Here is a 19082-nt window from a genome sequence, read left to right as displayed (position 1 = left end):
ATGGAAAGGCATCGAGATGGGCATATATGGAACCGGGTACAAACAGAGCATATTTGCCAAAACCCGTTTCGATAGAGAAATCCCGCCAATAATGTCGTTCAAACCAAAGTCGAGACGCATGAAACTGCAAGTCATTGCCATTGGTTAAGGAAAAAATATATCCGCAATTAATGATAATCAGATCAAATTAACGCTGTTTGTAACAAAAATATTACAGAAAACAGGAAATAATTCTGACTGCTGAAATGAACGAATTTATAAAAAAAAAAAAAGACTGGTATTACTTTGTGGTTTATGAAACAATTCTGGTAACTGATAGTAATTAAATCCAATTACTGCTGTAAGAGGTAGGAATTACTGTTCGGAGCAAAGAAAATAATAGTTCTGATATCTAAAAAGGAACACTTACATTACCTTTATTACTTTGTAACTTAGGAGAAACTATTGGCAACTGAGGTAATTAAATTCAGTTACGATTACTTACCAGAGAAATGGTTTTTACATTGATTTTTAAAACGAGCGAATTTGGGAAGGTAGTGTTGATGTTATGCCATTCATATAATGAACAGTTCGGCATTGATGTAGTTTGACTCTATGACTCGTGTGAACAATATACATTAATAATAATTATTTAGTGATTAAGTTGTCACCAGTCTGATACAATTACCATTTAATTACTTCGAAAATGCTATGACGTATTTTCCCCAAAACTGAAGCAAGATTGCATAACAAATTATTTTGTTTTGGACTTTCCCATATAATAATAATAATAATAATAATAATAATAATAATAATAATAATAATAATAATAATAATAATAATAATAATAATTTTATCTGACTAACAATAAACACAAAAAAATCTAAATAATAATAATAATAATAATAATAATAATAATAATAATAATAATGATTTTATTTGACTAACAATAAACACAAATAGATCTAAATAATAATAATAATAATAATAATAATAATATAATAATAATAATGATTTTATTAGACTAACAATAAACACAAATAGATCTAAATAATAATAATAATAATAATAATAATAATAATAATAATAATAATAATAATAATGATTTTATTTGACTAACAATAAACACAAATAGATCTAAATAATAATAATAATAATAATAATAATAATAATAATAATAATAATAATAATAATATGACCTAGAGTAGGCAACTAATCAACGGTGAAACTCATTTTCTCACGAATAAAAACTCCTCCATTGCAGGCACCTGGTGCCCCGCATTAGCCGGTTTACAACGAAGAGGACGGGCGAATTCTATCCATCAATATATTGGACGACCCAGATTTCTGGCCATTCGGCGAGGCACCGTCATAACAGTGATTTTTGTGAATGGGACCGTTACTGCAGGCCGGGTAATTCCGGAAAGATTGTATTTCTTTTCCAGGCTCTGCTCGGACGCGTGAGTGCTGCGTTTTTAGGGTAATGTAGTTATACATTTTATGGAGATATTGGGCTTTATGTCAGAAGGATCTCATTTTTTATGCGTTGACGGGTTTGGCATGTGGAAGTGTGCAGTACTTTGTGTATAATGATTTAATCATAACATATTATGAAAATTATGACAACCCTGATAATTTAGAAGAAAAGCAGTGGATAATAAAGGAAAAAACTACCTAATCCTGTTTCCCCTTGATGTCTTAATGATATTTGTGTAACCATAGATAAACCGCAGTGGATGAACGAAAAATGCTATCTGAAAATAAGCATTGAACATAATACTGAATATATGTGAAAAAACTCGCGTACATCAATTGAAAATGAAGACAAAAATATCTGAGTAAACGAGGCACTCGCATTTTCCCTTGATTGGAAAAGTCTTCTTCAATTAAATCTTTAGAACTCCAACCCTTAAGAGGACTAGTGATACGTCAACAGATTTGATCGTTTTTAATAAGATGTGTTTTTTTCCCCCGTTAATTCAAGCACAGAATGAAAATCTAAAAGAAAATGAAAAGGTAAACAATAGTGAAAAATAAAGAGAAATATTTGGAAACAAGAAAAACAAAGAGAATGGAATATGCCTTTACAAGTAGTGATAAAGCACTGAAATTACAAACAAATTAGGAAACAAACAAAACTTAAGCCATGAATAGTGAGATAAAATGCGATAACAGCGGGGAAGATTGCAAAATCCGATAAAGTTGAGAAAAACAGCTGAATACTGAAAATATTCTGAAATTAAAAAAAAAACAAAACATTGACAAAAATAACAGAAACAACTGATTAAAAAAAAGGCATGATACACACACCGATAATCAATAAAGTCCACGAATCATCGGAGAAATAAGTGAAAATAAATTTAAACTATCAAAAATACAAAATAAAAATAAGAGGAACGTCAGACACACTTGTTAAAATTCGATAAATAATCAATATGTCTGTCGGCAAGAAAAACGTGGACTGGAGCCGCTTCGGTCTGGCTACTGACGGGGACCAGGACGCTTCTGAAACGACCAGGCTAAAGGACCCGGCCCTCGAGGAAGGATACTACGGGGGGCAGGATACGGAACTTTTCGCAGAGGAGAAGGTAAGACTCAGGAGGATATAACTCAGTTGTTTTTTACAATGTTTTTGTTTTCATTTCTTGATGTCTGTGATCTACAACTGTGTGGGGTTACATTACTGTCTGTCTGTCTATCTATCTATATATATATATATATATATATATATATATATATATATACAGTATATATATATATATATATATATATATATATATATATATATATATATATATATATATATATATATATATATATATATATATATATATATATATATATATGTATATATGTATGTGTGAGTGTGTGTTTTTAATGTAAAGCCGAGATAACATACACCAATAAACACAATTTATTATAATACTATCTTACCCAAAAACATTTTATCATTAACTTCCATACTCTAAAATACAAAATTACCGAGACATTGGTATACTACAGTATAGATGTTATAAAATTAATTTGCTAGAATAATTTCCAAGGTTTATATTCGGTTTATATTCGTCAAGATATTTATCATGTCGCATTTACTGCCATCCCGTGAATAAATCTACGTTTGACGCCTAGCTCATATTTTTAAGACACATCAGATTAAGCACGTAGTTATAAGATTTTCAATAAATACTTATTTTGATATCAACAAACTATCATCAAGGTTCCTGATTCTCTTTCCTTCAGAGTTCCCGACTCAACTTTCGTCTTCCAACTATCGGTTCTTTCCACAGAAACAGCTAAAAGATTCCTGAGTTTGGGAGCTGAGAGAGAGAACCGGGTTAACCGTTTTTTTTTTCTTTCACGATCTCTTACACTAAAAGTAAAATGATAATAATACTGAACAATTGATAAAATAATAGGATAAAATTTTAAACGTCAACGGTAATGATAATGGTACTAATATAATAATAATAACAATCACTGGCAGGAATGAGACGAACGCATCTTTGGCTTCCCAGGTTTAGGGTAAATAATGCGCAAGTTAAGTTTCACGAGTTTTATGGTTGGACCCTGTTTCGATGTCCGAGCACAGAATCGTTGCGGGATTTCGTACTGTTGCCTGATCTGATTTCGACTGCGGGGATGGTCGCTTTGGTATAAAAAGCTAAAGCATTCGTTAATAGTCTGGTTATACTTTTATGTAAAACTAAATATACTAATCATAATGAATGATTTCTCAAGAATTTTAAGCTATCTAACCGATCACAGAATCCTTCAAGGTTTGCCCGCTAGATGTGGTTACTGTCACACAATTCCAAGTTCCTTGAAATTGATGAATCTGAATTTGTGGCGTGTTTTCAGTCTTTGAGGAAGAATAAAGTGTTCGGCCAAGCAGGGTGCCTTGTCATAGATTAGATTAGGGAAGGTTAGGTTACGACATTTTCTTGTGATTACCATTCTTGAGTACGATGTACAGTTCACTCAGGTTCAAAAGTATTAAATTATGAATTTTCTGGTATATTTTCATGCATCTGTGATTTATTTTGAGACGGCTTTCTTTTTCTGGAATTCACAGCGTCTTAAGTCACTGGTCACCTTAGCTTTAAAACGTATGATTAGCGCCAGGAAATCATTCGTCTAAAATACAAGAAAACACACCATAAAAACTGCAAAGTATCACCGCTACACAGCCCTGAGATAAATTATTTATTTACCTGCACTCAAATACAAACACACACACATTCGTATATATATATATATTATATATACACACACATTTATACATATAATTTCTTTAACTAAGCCGCTTTCCTTAATAGGGATGGAGCTTGAGAAAATCAACAAAACGGTCAATGCCACTTAATTCCTGCTCTATAAACCTGCAAAGAGGTCTTATAAGAAGGGCACCAAACCCCTTAAGTACACTATATCATTCACACCCATCATTCCGGCGCTTCAGGGATATTAAGACATTTCCATTCCAGTACATCTTTCAACCCAAATTTCCAACCTTTTCTAGGCCTCTCTCTCCTCCCTTCACCAAACACTTCTAAATGAGACTTTTCAGGAACCTATCACCGTTCATACTTTCCACATGACAGCACAATCTAAATATATTCTGATCCATCCTTTCCCCTCTCATAAGCTTTTTACCACTTCCACGCACTCGAATTCAACGACCACACTTCACTCCCTAGAAGGGGAGTGCTAAAAATCCCTCCATACATTTTCACTTGGCTCTCACAGACAATTCAAGTACTGTAGTTCTGTGCAGACCTTTCTCTCATCACATATTCTCTGAGTCATTTCTTCAATTAATCTACCGTCATGAGTTCTATTTGCTTCCTAATAATGAATCAACCGCTTCCATTCGTCCACCAACATTAATATTCATTGGTTATCTTGTTCCATTTCACCTCATAAACTTTCAAAATTCCTCTCTTGCAAAGACGTTCAAACTCTTATTTTACTGGTTTCTCTATACTACCCCTTTCCCAATCGCCACTTGATATATATATATATATATATATATATATATATATATATATATATATATATATATATATATATATATATATATACATATACATATACATACATACATACATACATACTTATACACATAGTATCTGTGAATGTGTAAGTGCCTAGTCCTAAACACTGCGCATTTATCTAAGTAGAATTAAATATGCATGTAAGTCATTCCAATTTAACATAATTTGGATACATGTACTAGGTTTTATATATACATACAGACGCGCGCGCACACACATACATACATACATATACATATATAAATAAATATATATATATATATATATATATATATATATATATATATATATATATATATATATATATATATATATATATATATATATATATATATATATATATATATATATATATATATATATATATACATATACATATACACACTCGTGCATATATATCGGGGCAAAAATGTTTGCTCTTTATTCGTTTTCCGCGGAAACTAGAAGGTAAAATATTTCTTACTGTCGAGAAATCCAGACCAAAATGCGTTGAAAAAGGCGTTCTTGGCTGTCGTTCAAAAAGGGAAAAATGATTTTGCACATGTTTATTCTCTCGGGACGAAAAGTGAAAGATTGGATTATCTTGTCGAAGGAACAAGAAAATTCGTCGGGAGAGGCTCACCAGGATCGAAAATCACGAAATGAGCCTTGTTTGGCCTTAGAGGAAAATGACTGCGAAAAAAATTTTCGAAAAAATAACAATATTAATATTAATAAAATTAATAAATGAGTATGTGTGTATCGCTGCTGTTGGCAACCACCTATAGTTTAAATCATCACTTAACATGATTGTTAGTCACCATTATCATCACATCATTGGTTAAAACAAGCTTAAAGCATTAGGTAAGTTTTGGGAAAAAGAAGTTTTAATGAGTAACATCGGTAAAAATCCTGAGGAGAAAAAAAAAAAAAAATGGAAACAGAACATAGGAAAGACAAAAAAAATGTCAATACTAAGGGGTGATGCTGTTTGGGTTTCAACCGACTAGCTTGGATCCCTTTTAACCCTGAGGAAGACATGCACCACTATTTGTTGGAAGATATTCTTCCTTTACCTAACCTACCTAACGTAACCTTTAAATCTTTCAGGGCATTAGCATTTTATGAGGAAATTCAAATACAAAACGCACCTTGCCTACAACAAGTGCATATAAGACTTCCCATTTCTCAAACGCTGACAAATTTCTCCGCCTTTCGCTACAAGTGTTACTACTCCCAAGTAAAAAGGAAAATGCCACTATATCTGAGAGTTCAAAAAAGCAGTCAAGATTATCTTTCTTTACGTTACGATGTCTACAAGAACACTGATGGCGGATGGTTCTAAGCATCTTAAGGATAAATGGTTGTTGTTGGCAACTCAATTATGGTACCGCCGTAGTTACTTTAAAACACCGTTAATAATATTGTTAAGAAACACTTGAGCGATTAACTTTTCAGAATTTTTTATTATTAGACCCTATGCTCTAATAAGTATTTAAATTGCTTTCATTGAAGGCGTTGTTTAAGAGAAGGAAACAAGTTTTAAATGTCACAGTATGGCAATATCACTTTATTAGTGATTTACAGAGACTGTCGACAATTCTTTTATCACTGAGTTTTCTTGAAATAGACAGACTAGTAAACCCTGCATACTCACACATGTACTTGTACATATACGTACTGTACATATATACAACATACGTATTTGTTAGTGTGTTTGTGTGTGTACCAAATGAAACGTCATTGTTTGCTGTCACTAGACTATATCTTTCATTCTCAGTAATTCAGTAATGTAAATACGTACAGTGCAGAAGAGCAAACATGTAGAGTACACAACAAGGAGTATACACACACGCACACACACACACACACACTATATATATATATATATATATATATATATATATATATATATATATATATATATAATATATATATATATATATATATATATATATATATATATATATATATTATATAAGGTCAGATAAGGTCACAACCTCCTCCCGAACACCATCAACAATAACCAGTAACCCATTCAAAGATGTCCTCAGTTTCTCAAAACCCTCACGCAATTTATTATTACTGTCTCGTAATGCCGTCAAAGACTTACACTGCATAGCTAATTCCGCCGCCACTTGCTCAACCTTCGCTAAGCTTGCAACTGACACACTAGCTCACGTTCCTATAATTACAAAAATCACCTTTACTAAAAAAAACAAATATATAACATAATCCTCCCAAATGTTATATAAAAATCACCTTTACTAAAAAAATATATATATATATATATATATATATATATGTGTGTGTGTCAACTTACGCCGTTTCTTCAGCTGTTTCATACTTTAGCGATGAGTCGTGGATTGACCCCGCGTAAAAGACTTCCACAACATTAGTCGCTCAACACACCTATGCAAAGGGTTCATTAGCCCACGCTATAGACACTAAACTATATGACACTAAAATATAAGCACTTTGCGCTTCCTGGATATTGAAGTCATTCGTTTCTAATGTCTCTTTGACCCTACATATCAAACCTTTTCCAAGTCTTCCTCTTCTTCTCCCTCCAAATACTTATGAATTGTTCGCTCTCGGCCAGTTTATTGTCGTCCATTCTTTCCATTTCGCTAAACTAATGTTTCTTATTCAACATATATTAAAGAAATAGCTCACTTCAACAGCTTCGGCCTATTTCTTTCACTGGTACTCAAGATCCAAACTTCCCTTCTATAAAGGAGTGCTTACTCAACAATCCCTCCAAACATTCCCACCATGGCTTCCACAGACACTCCAAGTCTCTTCCCAGTGCTTTGCATACTACCTGCTACTTTTATTGCTTCACCTCTTCTCTCTGCCTACTTCACTTGTTAAATTTGTTCCCAATAAACTGTTAGAATTAACCGCTTCCATTTTTCCACAGTCCATGTCGCTAAAACGATAAATCTTTTCCTTTATATGAGTTTGAAATACTACAATTTTGTTTCATTTATTCGTTTCTTTACGAACGTTAACAGTTGAACCATCTTAACATTCACTGCTCCATCTCCTCATTTTCTATTTACCCCACAACTTTACTGTTGCTCACATTTGCTCTGAACTAGACCTCTTGCGAGCATTTTCCAACTAGTTTCTGCAGTTGTTCTTCGCTATTCCCAATCACCGTTGTATCATCCCCAAGCCTCTACCCTTCATCGCTTTATTAACAAAATTCATTCAGTTACCAAGAAACTTTGCGCCTCAGCCTACTGTCCCTCAGTATCATATCGCATTACTATACATTCTTAAATGATGGATGAACCTCCCTTTCTTGAAGTCAGTGACAACCACAGGCATCAGGTCAGCCTACTTACCGAAGAGAGCTACCCGGTACTAGCGAGAGGTACAACTATATCGTAGGAAGTGTAAATAGCGTGGAGTGCAAATTTTATAAGGGCTCAACAAAGTAACTGTGGCCCATTTTATGAGAAGAAACGGCCCCTAAATGGAAGATGAGCCTCTTCTCCTGAGGTCAATGGCAATCATTTTTATCACTCCAGTGGGATACCACGAAAAAAAAAAAAAAAAAAAAAGATACAGCATCCTCATGGGGTCTGCAGTCCCAAACCATGAACAGATTATATTACGGATATTTCATAATTACTTTATATACTGTGTATATATATATATATATATATATATATATATATATATATATATATATATATATATATATATATATATATATATATAACCTACAACCACACACAAACACACACACATATATATAGATAGATACATAGATAGATTAGATAGATAGATAGATAGATATAAGGATGAACTCCTGTGCTTGGTGGATGCGTGCGTATGTCGAACGGGTGACATACTTTCCAGCATCTTCCTGACATTTCCCGAAGAGCATCAAGATTCAATCGCCCAACTCTTCTCACCTCTTTCGCTCTCCTGAACGTAACCCTCACTCCATATACGTCAGCGGATGAGTTAAGCTGATTTCAACTCTCTCACTCTCTCTCTCTCTCTCAGCTTCTTCTCTACTTCATTCTTGCCTTTCTTCAACATCCTTTTCTATGATCATAGAAAAGGATGTTATATAAAACATACATGCATGCTTACATGCTTAGTAAAGGTTTATCAACGTAAGAATCATATCTATAAAACCACTCTAAATATGAAAACAAAGTATGAGGGGAATAAAAATAAATTAATTATGAAACTGACGATAACTCAAAACCATAACTAGAACGGGGAGAAGAAATTCCATAGGCAAACTTGGCAACATACTTGCCAAAGCGGTATCGGAAAAAAACGTTTTCAATCGATTTTTTTTTGTAATCATTGGTAAAGCGGCTCTGACGTATCACATAGTTGCCGGCCGATGTAATACTAACCTTTAATCTCTCTCTCTCTCTCCCGTTTTAGTTCGGAAAATGAAATGTCAACTTCAGCCTGGAATTGGACTGCGTCAGAAGAAAAAAGAAGAACGATTATGTTATTGTGTCGTTACATGCAAGATTGTACTCGATGCCAGACGTCACCAGGAATCAATTTCATTAAATTCCTGCTAGGAAATTATCCCTTTCCCTCATTTTGAATCGAAAGAGTTTTGTTTCCTTGGTGAAGACCAATCGACAGAATCCTCGAATTAAAATGAACAGTTCTATGAACGTTCCCTATTATCCATTAATACATTTTATTTCCGTCATGCTATGAAATGGCATTATTTTCCCCTCATTTTGAAGTCTTACTTTCGTAACAGATACAAATCAATACAATCCTCGAGAGAACATTTACTGTTCTATTACACTCCATTTAACTTAATGATACATTTCATTCCTGTCGTGCCAAGAGAATTGTATTATTTTCGTTCATTTTACGACGGAAAAGTTTTACTTTTGCGATAAAAAAAATCAATAGGATTTTCGAATGGAAATACATATTTCTATTAAGGTTCCTCATGGCTACTTAATACATTCCATCTTCATTAATTCTAGAATACACGGCTCCAGCTGACCTAGTTGTAAAAATATATCTCCCTCCAAACCGCGTTTATGCGCTCCGCTGAAGAGCCTGTAATTATCAGTGGGTTAATAACGCTGCAATTACCATAGTAATTTGACGGCATTCTCCTCACTGCAGCTTTTACCTCCTCCCTCTCTCACCCTGTAATTTATGGTTCAGGTCTGCGGGTGACGGCAGAATTTACTTAAACTGGCAAATAACCACTCCCACGGCTACCCTGCCATTTGCGCACTAAATTATTTTTTTTCCAAGGCCACCCATTAGGAAGGCCAAGCTTTGAATGGTGTGTAGTCTTGTGGTAAAAAAAAAAAGCGTTTCTTTAATATGGAACCTCCTGCTTGCTTCCGTGTTCCCTGAATGTGTTTTCATTTCAGAGTTCGGTTTGCATTCCTCCTAGGAGTGAATTCCGTTATGATTTATATTATTTGCTGTCTTACTCTGGTCGAGTACTTGCTTATCGGATTCACATGTCTTCCCCTTTCAATATGGATATTAAATTTTATTTTATTTACAATGAGTAGTGGCAAAACTGAAAATGACGTTATAGCAGACACACTGAACTGATTTCGCTGCAGATGAACTACAATGAGATCACAGCACACATGCACTGGCTTCGCATGCAGAAGAACTACGGGGCTGCAGTCGCAGTAGATATACTGTATTGATAGGGACGCCGCAGCACACTTATTAAAATCAGGTCACAACACACATACTGAACTGGAATCACGCAGAGGCCTAAATTTAGGACTCTTTGATATCTCACAAATATCTTATATGAACTACACACTCCTTAAAAATATATCTGCAGCTACACTATCGAATGAATCTTGGCAATATCGCGAATAAAAACAAGAAATAATAAGTGAATGGAGAAACTGTATAGATGTGCCATAGGCATTTATTCAATTATAAAAATAAGAGCAAACGTACAAGTTTGCTCATCCGAGTAAAAGAACACACAAACCCACAAAATACACGAGGATGACAAGTACAGTAACGTAATCCATATCGATCACGGAAATACCACGAATAAGTTCCGTACCATAAATCGACATTCGCCATTTCCGTTACAAAATCCCCATCGACAACCGAAAGCATTTGCGTACGTGAACTGTAATCTGGCAAAGCACATACTACAGTTGAAAAGGCTCTTGAATGCTCAGTAAAATTACACAAATAAAGCTTTTGTCTGTATAGGATCAATTCTGGTTCAATGTTTCTAAATGCTGGCGAAAAAACTAAAGAATCAGTTTGACGTAATTCAAGTCTATCGATTCTTGCAAGGGTCGGTGACATTTGATGGCGTGCATGGTGATATCGCCTATCTTGGCCACGCCCAATCTCCTCTACCACGCGAGGGGAGACATTAATGAATGGACTAGCAAGTAGTCCTCAATTGATAATGGTAAAATCTTTGTATTTTACCACCGAGGAAAAGGACTGAAAGAGAGAGTAATAAGTCTTCCTCGACTGACAATGGTAAACCCCTCTTCCACGCAAGGTAACAGATTACTGCTGGACAGAATGTAGTAAAGTATATCTTTGCTAAGTCTTGAGGCAAGAGATTCTTAGTTTTCTCTCAAAGATAATATTAAAACGTCTTCTTTCCACCAAGCTAAAAAACAGATTAATAAGTCTTCTTCAGCAGATAAGGGTAAAATTCTATATTCTAAAGTTATGGATTTTTTATTTCATAAAGTAATGAAAGAAAGTGTTTCTTTCTTATTTCGCGAGGCAAGCAATTATAAAACTTCTTTTTTAAATAATAAAGGTAAATAATAAAAATAAATCACGTTACCTTCAGGTTCTTCATTTCACCCACAAAGCATAAGAAATGGACAGGACACTATATTAATATGAATTAATCAATATTTCCCGATATATGGCATATGCTGACTCTCCTTGGTGGCTGTAGGGCCTCGCTTTGACTTACTGCCGCTTACATCGAAACTATAAGGTCTATTGCAAGATTTAGAATTATTACTTTTTGTTTAAATAACAAGGAACGTTTCTCCTCCTCTCAACAATCCTGGCTTACATAAATATCACATACCTCAAGTTTACACATTGGCAAAAACACTACAAATGTACATGAGTGTAGGGTAGAATACATTTTCATCATGAAATTTGATATATCTTACATTTTTGCCTTTTCAATAATCATGTTACGTCAACGCTACAATAAACTTGTAAAAAATACCCCCCAAGTTTCTTCGGCGCAATCGAGTTTTCTGTGCAGCGTATAAACAAGGCCACCGAAAATAGATCTATCTTTCGGTGGTCTCGGTATAATGCTGTATGAGCCGCGGACCATGAATCTTTAACCGCGGCCAGGTGGTGGCCTGTCCTATGTCGTTGACAAACGCACGATTATGGCTAACTTTAACCTTAAAAATTTTTAAAAAATACTGAGGCTAGAGGGCTGCAATTTGGCATGTTTGATAACTGGAGGGTGGATGATCAACATACCAATTTGCAGCCCTCTAACATCAGTTGTTTTTAAGATCTGAGGGCGGACAGAAAAAGTGCGGACGGACAGACAAACAGCCATCTCAACAGTATTCTTTTACAGACAACTAAAAGTAATATCTCTAAATACTCTCCTAGCTAAGACCTATATCTTGTCGTCAAGCGTTGAAGACATTAAGTGTGAACTCTGCTAATATTCACACGTTATTAACCTTCAGGATAGAGCGTGTGCCGAAGCACCCAGCCTTCCGAGATCATTTGATGTAATGAACACCACCTTTGAGGTCACGTACTGCCACAGCTTACGTTATGAGAGGAGCTGAAGAATCCCGAGCTTGTAGTTGCATTACAAGGTACTTGTAGTTTCCAGTCTATTTGCATTTGTTATTTTCATTCTTCTCAAACTGCCTGTTGCAACCGACGAGGTCAAGGTCAAAAAGTCAAGGTCAGACATCTTTTTTCCACCTCAATATTAAAATCCTCACCTCCCGGCTGCCATGAGCGAGGGTCCGTGCTGGCATACGGCCAGCTTAAATCTAAAGCACGAACAATTCTCCCGTTTTTTGTTTTCTGTAAAACTATTGTGCCGGCTTTGTCTGTCCGTCCGCACTTTTTTTCTGTCCGCCCTCAGATCTTAAAAACTACTGAGGCTAGAGGGCTGCAAACTGGTATGTTGATCATCTCCCATCCAATCATCAAACATACCAAATTGCAGCCCTCTAGCCTCAATAGTTTTTATTTCATTTAAGGTTAAAGTTAGCCATAATTGTGCTTCTGGCACCGATATAGGATAGGACACCACCGGCCCTTGGTTAAAGTTTCACGGGCCACGGCTTATGATACCGAAACCACCGAAAGATAGACCTATTTTCGGTGGCCTTGATTATACGCTGTAGCGGCTGTACAGAAAACTCGATTGCGCCGAAGAAATTTCGGCGCATTTTCACTTGTTTGTTTATGTACTTGAGAAAATGATGATGGAAACTTGTTTGTTGAGGTGCTTGATAGAAAGATAATGAAAACTTTTGAAGGATGAGTTATAATTTCGTTATGATTTTTCTCTCTCTCTCCTCTCCTTCACTCTCTCTCTCTCTCTCTCTCTCATTACAATCTGTTCCTTATATTGTATTTTATTCTATATATGCTCCTTATATTTTTGTTATATATTTTATGTCATTTATATTTACGAGTCCGTTTTAAATGAAATTATATGTAACGTACAAACACCCGCTACAGTGTGTATACCTGATCGCGACGAGTGATATCGACCCCCTGCCACCTCTTAACAGCAAAGTGCAATGATTGGCAATGCCCTGGGTCTGTTAAGTTCTTTGTTCGTCCATAAGTCTGTCTGTCTGTGTGTCTGCTCTCCCTTTTCATTAAAGTATGATGAATGGTAGTCTCTCTCTCTCTCTCTCTCTCTCTCTCTCTCTCTCTCTCTCTCTCTCTTTGAAATAACAATACATGACGAATGACGGCGCTCGCTGCTTCTCTTCTAAATCAGATAAAAACCCAATATTTTCCACAAGTGTTTAATCTCATAAACGACCGCACCATGGCACAAGCTCGTGTGAATTTGGTATACATGCAAGTAATATTGCATTCTCCTTTGTCATTTCTTTTAAGTGCCAACAAGTAGTATATTACAGTTTCATCAGCTTTAGCATGACGTTTCATATTATTATTATTATTATTATTATTATTATTATTATTATTATTATTATTATTATTATTATTATTATTATTGTAGTTGTTGTTGTTGGGATGAAGTTTGTTATAATTTTGTTTTTATTATGTCAATAATAATAATAATAATAAAAAAATAATAATAATAATAATAATCGTCATCAACATCATCAGCATCACATAATCATAAATGTGGTTGCTATCGTTGTTATTACTTTTATTGATATGCGGCTGTCAATAATAATAATAATAATAATAATAATAATAATAATAATAATAATAATAATAATAATAATAATAATAATAATAACGAGATTATTGAGTTCTATTTAATGATGTCAACAAAAAACAAGCCAGCTCCTCTCTTCCTGATTTCGTGGGTGTGCCCACCCTAAATTTCTCAACCCACTTTCAGTTTTCTCAATACTCTTCTATTTTATAATTCCCAATGCTGCATAGCATCGCATTAAGCGAAAGCACTACGCATTTCTGCAATCCTCTGCCTAGATTTGGTAATTAAACGTTGTCGGGTGCAATCACACTGAAGGATAATGGTGTGCTTAGGATTAGACTGGAGGATTACAGCGCATCTTTCTGTCTGTCTATATGTTTGCCTGCCTGCCAGCCTCTGTCTGTCTGGCTGTCTCTGCCTGCCTTCCTCTGTCTGTCTGTCTGTCTCTGCCTGCCTTCCTCTGTCTGCCTGCCTGACTGCCACTGTCTGTCTGTCTGTCTCTGCCTGCCTTCCACTGTCTGCCTGCTTGCCTGCCTGCCTGCCTACCTGCCTGCTTGTCTGCCTGCCTGCCTTGCTTCCTGCCTGCCTGCCTGCCTGCCTGTCTGTCTCTTTCTCACACACACACGCACACAAATATATATGTATATATGAAATTTTTTTATCACACCGTGATTTATATACAATCATGAAGCTACAAATGTCGCTTAATATCAAATCCACGCTACCTCGGGAATATCCCCGATGGGGAATTATCACTGTATACATATATGTATATATGTATATATATATATATATATTTATATATTTATGAATGACACTCTTTGCGTCAGAAATTATATCAGATTTATTTTGTTAAACCGCCAAAGCTTCCGCTCGCGCGAACTCCATGTCAATCTTTCATGGAAAAATAAAGCTCTTCCGCCCTGTGTCGTGTTTCTCGAATCAAGTCGCCAGTATTGGTGGCAACGCTGAAGTCGTGTTTCGTGTCTGTGTGATGACACCTTAATGAACATTCGCGACTCCAACTTTAAGATACTGGCAGACGTGACACTGCTCTCAAAGGGATTTTTGTCTCGTGGGAAATGCACTGCTTTGCTTACTCGTCATTCCGTCGGTTTTAGTTTTCTGTAAAAGAAAACTATTGTTCCGGCTTTGTCTGCCCGTCCGCCCTCAGATCTTAAAAACTACTGAGGCTTGAAGGCTGCAAATTGATATGTTGATCATCCTTCCTCCAGTCATCAAACATACCAAATTGCAGCCCTGTGGCCTCAGTAGTTTTTATTTTGTATAAGGTTAAAGTTAGCAATAATCGTGCGTCTGGCAACGATATAGGACAGGCTACCATAGGGCCGTGATTAAAGTTTCATGGTCCGCGGCTCATACAGCATGATACCGAGGCCACCGAAAGGTAGATCTATTTTCGGTGGCCTTGATTATGCAATGTAGCGGCTGTACAGAAAACTCGATTGCGCCGAAGAAACTTCAGCGCACGTTTGCTTTTTTTTTTTTTTTTATCTTAAAAGTCTATAGGGAATATGTAAATTATTCAACCTTCAGATCACGTGCAGCACCATGCGGAAATCTTCAATCTATATTCACTTGCAAAATGAGGAAAAGGAAAAAAATGAACGTATGGCTATAATTACAACGTGTGATGTGGGACATGTGAAACCATTCTTGACTTGAATTATGAAGTGTGACTCAACGTTACAGTCGGGAAAGTCGGCTACACAGGCTTTTACATATTCATGAAAATAATTTTTCCTTTTAAATCAAACAAGCAAACAAACAAATTCATAAAACGAAAGTTTTGACATATTCGTATGAAGAGCAATACTTATTTAGACTGCAACGTTAAAGTACCTTCTCCTTTAGTTGAAGAAGTGAAACTAGGAGAATGGTGTATCCGAACTTCGCTTCATTCAGAGATCAAACCTGATGAAGTCTCTCCCTAATTTGATCCCAGCCGACTTACTGCCGCTAACCGTCAAAGCCCGCAACAAATAGAAACAAGGTTCTCTCCTAATGAAGTGTAACGCGAACCGGGACAGTTCAATACGAAGAAAATTTGTCGCGCCGCTGAATACGACTCGCAGTTCTCTCTCCCCCATCTCCAGCCCCTACCCTCCCCCGTTAAACCGCTCCCCACGCATCCATTACAGATGGATGGATCCTGCTTACGTCAAAGGCTGCTCTATATTTAGAAGAATCACACAGGGGAGCGTTTCACGGCTACCTTCTGAGGGTATTTCTGGCGTGTTTACATTTGTCGCGAAGATTCCACGGTGCTGGATTAAAGCGGCGCTACTCTTCCCGGAATGTCTCCTTTTAGGCTGAAGGTGTATCGCGTTTTCAGCTGTTTTCAATCTTTTATGGAAATTGTTATTCATCTGCTAATTCAGACTTACATAATTAGGTGAGTTAGAGCAACAACTGTCTGAGGGATATCTTTGCCAGTAATATCCGAGAACTAACTCCCAAGGCCAAGTGGTTAACTTGATAAGCTTAGGAAACAAGGTGGAACTATTGCAGCCCTCCCCAAAACGAGAAACAAGATGAGAAATACGAGCCATCAACCTTATGAGATTGTTCTTATGTAGAGACAGGCTTGCAGCCTCACCCTTTCTAAAATAATCACATTTGCATGGGATTTTGTTTTAAGCTTATCCAGTCATGAAGGAAACAGTTGCAAGAGAAAAAAATCACATTCTAGGAACTGAGTATGAATCTGAGCGTCTGTTTACCTGAACCAACTGAAACTATATTTAGAACCTGATTCAAGGTGACATTATAACAATTCTTATTTTTTCATATTCCTAATATCACACAAGCACGATTGTAACATTACCTAATACTTTTATTTTCTGTCCATCAAAGGCCAGAAATGAAAGGTAGGATTATTGTTGTGTAATTAATCACAAGAAAATCAGAATTCATATGTGTAATGTGCATTAAATATTCTAATGAGAAGGAATACTTCCACTTCCAGAATCCTTCATCGAGCAGACTCTTCAAACAAAGCTGGTTCGTCTCTACCCTCTTAATCTCTAATTTTCAAAAACTCTCTCTCTCTCTCTCCAAAAGCAGAATCCTACTGACACCATTCTTCACTTTATCTCTTACTAAATTTACCATGTTAAAAAACTTCTGAATCACATCTCTCCGTTTCTTTGGATATAATAAGATCTATAACAAAATTCTTCACTTTCTGTCTCTCTATAAATACAATAAATTTATCAGTGCATACCATCATTCAATTTCTCTCATTCTCTCTCTCTCTCTCTCTCTCTCTCTCTCTCTCTCTCTCTCTCTCTCTCTCTCTCTCTCTCTCTCTCTTTCTAAATTTAAAGAGATCAGCCAATATTATTTTCTACGTCTTCTTTACAAACACACACACTCTCTCTCTCTCAAACTCTTGCAAACTCTACTTTGCAAGTCTGTTGCCCCGGTGAAAAGGAGAGGGTTTGAGGGAATTTCTTGAGTTTGGATCAAAGGGGACTTGAAGTTAGTGTTCACGAAGTTAGCGGGAGTCTCAGCGAAGCCATTGGAGAATAGCTGCAGGGCGCAATCGAGTTAGGGTAATCCAGCAGCGAGAGAATGCAACGTCGTTTGGGATAGTCATAGGCAAGGAATGCAACGCCTTGTGTGTGGGGGGGGAGGAGGAAAAAGTGGTCTGACCTGTTTTCTTTTTTTTTTTTTTTTTACTTCTCAGTCCCTAATTTGAATCAGAATGGAGGTAAGGTGAAGTTGATATGAAAACTATAATATGGAGAAAACTAAAATGTTTCGTGGGTCTTTAACATCTTGTGTTTGTTTATCAAAGTCTTTTTGATCCCTCTTCGTCTCCGCCGTAAGGTGACCTCTCTCTCTCTCTCTCTCTCTCTCTCTCTCTCTCTCTCTCTCTCTCTCTCTCTCTCTCTCTCCATACGTACTATTCTCTAACAGATCCAATCAGCTCAAGGGGAGAATTCCCCCCTTCGTTTAGGCGGCCTCGTAACACCCATCAGGCCAACTCTTCCCTTATCTACACAGTGGAAATGGGTAATCGTCTTAGGAATGAAATATAAGCTGTTCAATTACATTGTTTCTTTTTACTAACGACCTTTGCATTTCCCTGTACCCTTCCTTGTTTCCCGACTTTTCCTTTTTCCTTGTATGCGAGTTCCACCCCTCTTTCCTTTTTTATTCATATCGGGCCTGGGCTACAAAAGGTTAATGGGTTCGTCAAACGGGCCTTTCTTTTGAATAAATAAATAACAAAGCGTCTACACTGTAATTAATTCTCATCTAATTTACCTCTTTTGGAGGCAAGGGAGTGGCGAGGCAACCGAAGTCATTTTAATTGCAGTAAGAAGGCGGAACCTTTTTTCTTCTCCCAATTACACGTTCTGTCAGGAACAAGATCATTTCTGAGAGGAGCTGAGAGGCTGTGGGAATGGAACCGGAGTTTCTCTCGGCTCTTGTTGTGTTTTGAGAGTTATCGCTGCTGAGGGGTATACATACAAAGGTGGAATGGCTACTTTATTGATGTACACACATACTATATACACATATATATACATACATACACACACAAATACACACATAGTAATTTTAATTATATATATATATATATATATATATATATATATATATATATATATATATATATATATATATATTCAACA

The 19082-nt window shown here is 36.0% G+C and overlaps 1 protein-coding gene across 1 annotated transcript in view; it reads left to right on the top strand.

Moving 5' to 3' along the window:
- Positions 1–2272: 2272 nt before the first annotated feature.
- The window catches only part of LOC136825488 (solute carrier family 12 member 8), a 96208-nt gene continuing 79398 nt past the window's right edge, over positions 2273–19082 (top strand). Inside the window, exon 1 of the mRNA XM_067082032.1 lies at positions 2273–2567. Within this exon, the coding sequence (XP_066938133.1) occupies positions 2415–2567 (153 nt within the window). The 5' untranslated portion in view covers positions 2273–2414. The remainder of the gene's footprint in view (positions 2568–19082) is intronic.

The sequence above is a fragment of the Macrobrachium rosenbergii genome, chromosome 37, assembly GCF_040412425.1.
Source record: "Macrobrachium rosenbergii isolate ZJJX-2024 chromosome 37, ASM4041242v1, whole genome shotgun sequence".
In the NCBI taxonomy this organism is placed as follows: Eukaryota; Metazoa; Arthropoda; class Malacostraca; order Decapoda; family Palaemonidae; genus Macrobrachium; species Macrobrachium rosenbergii.
The sequence above is the reverse complement of the archived record's forward strand: the minus strand, read 5'-3'. Positions and strand labels throughout refer to the sequence as shown.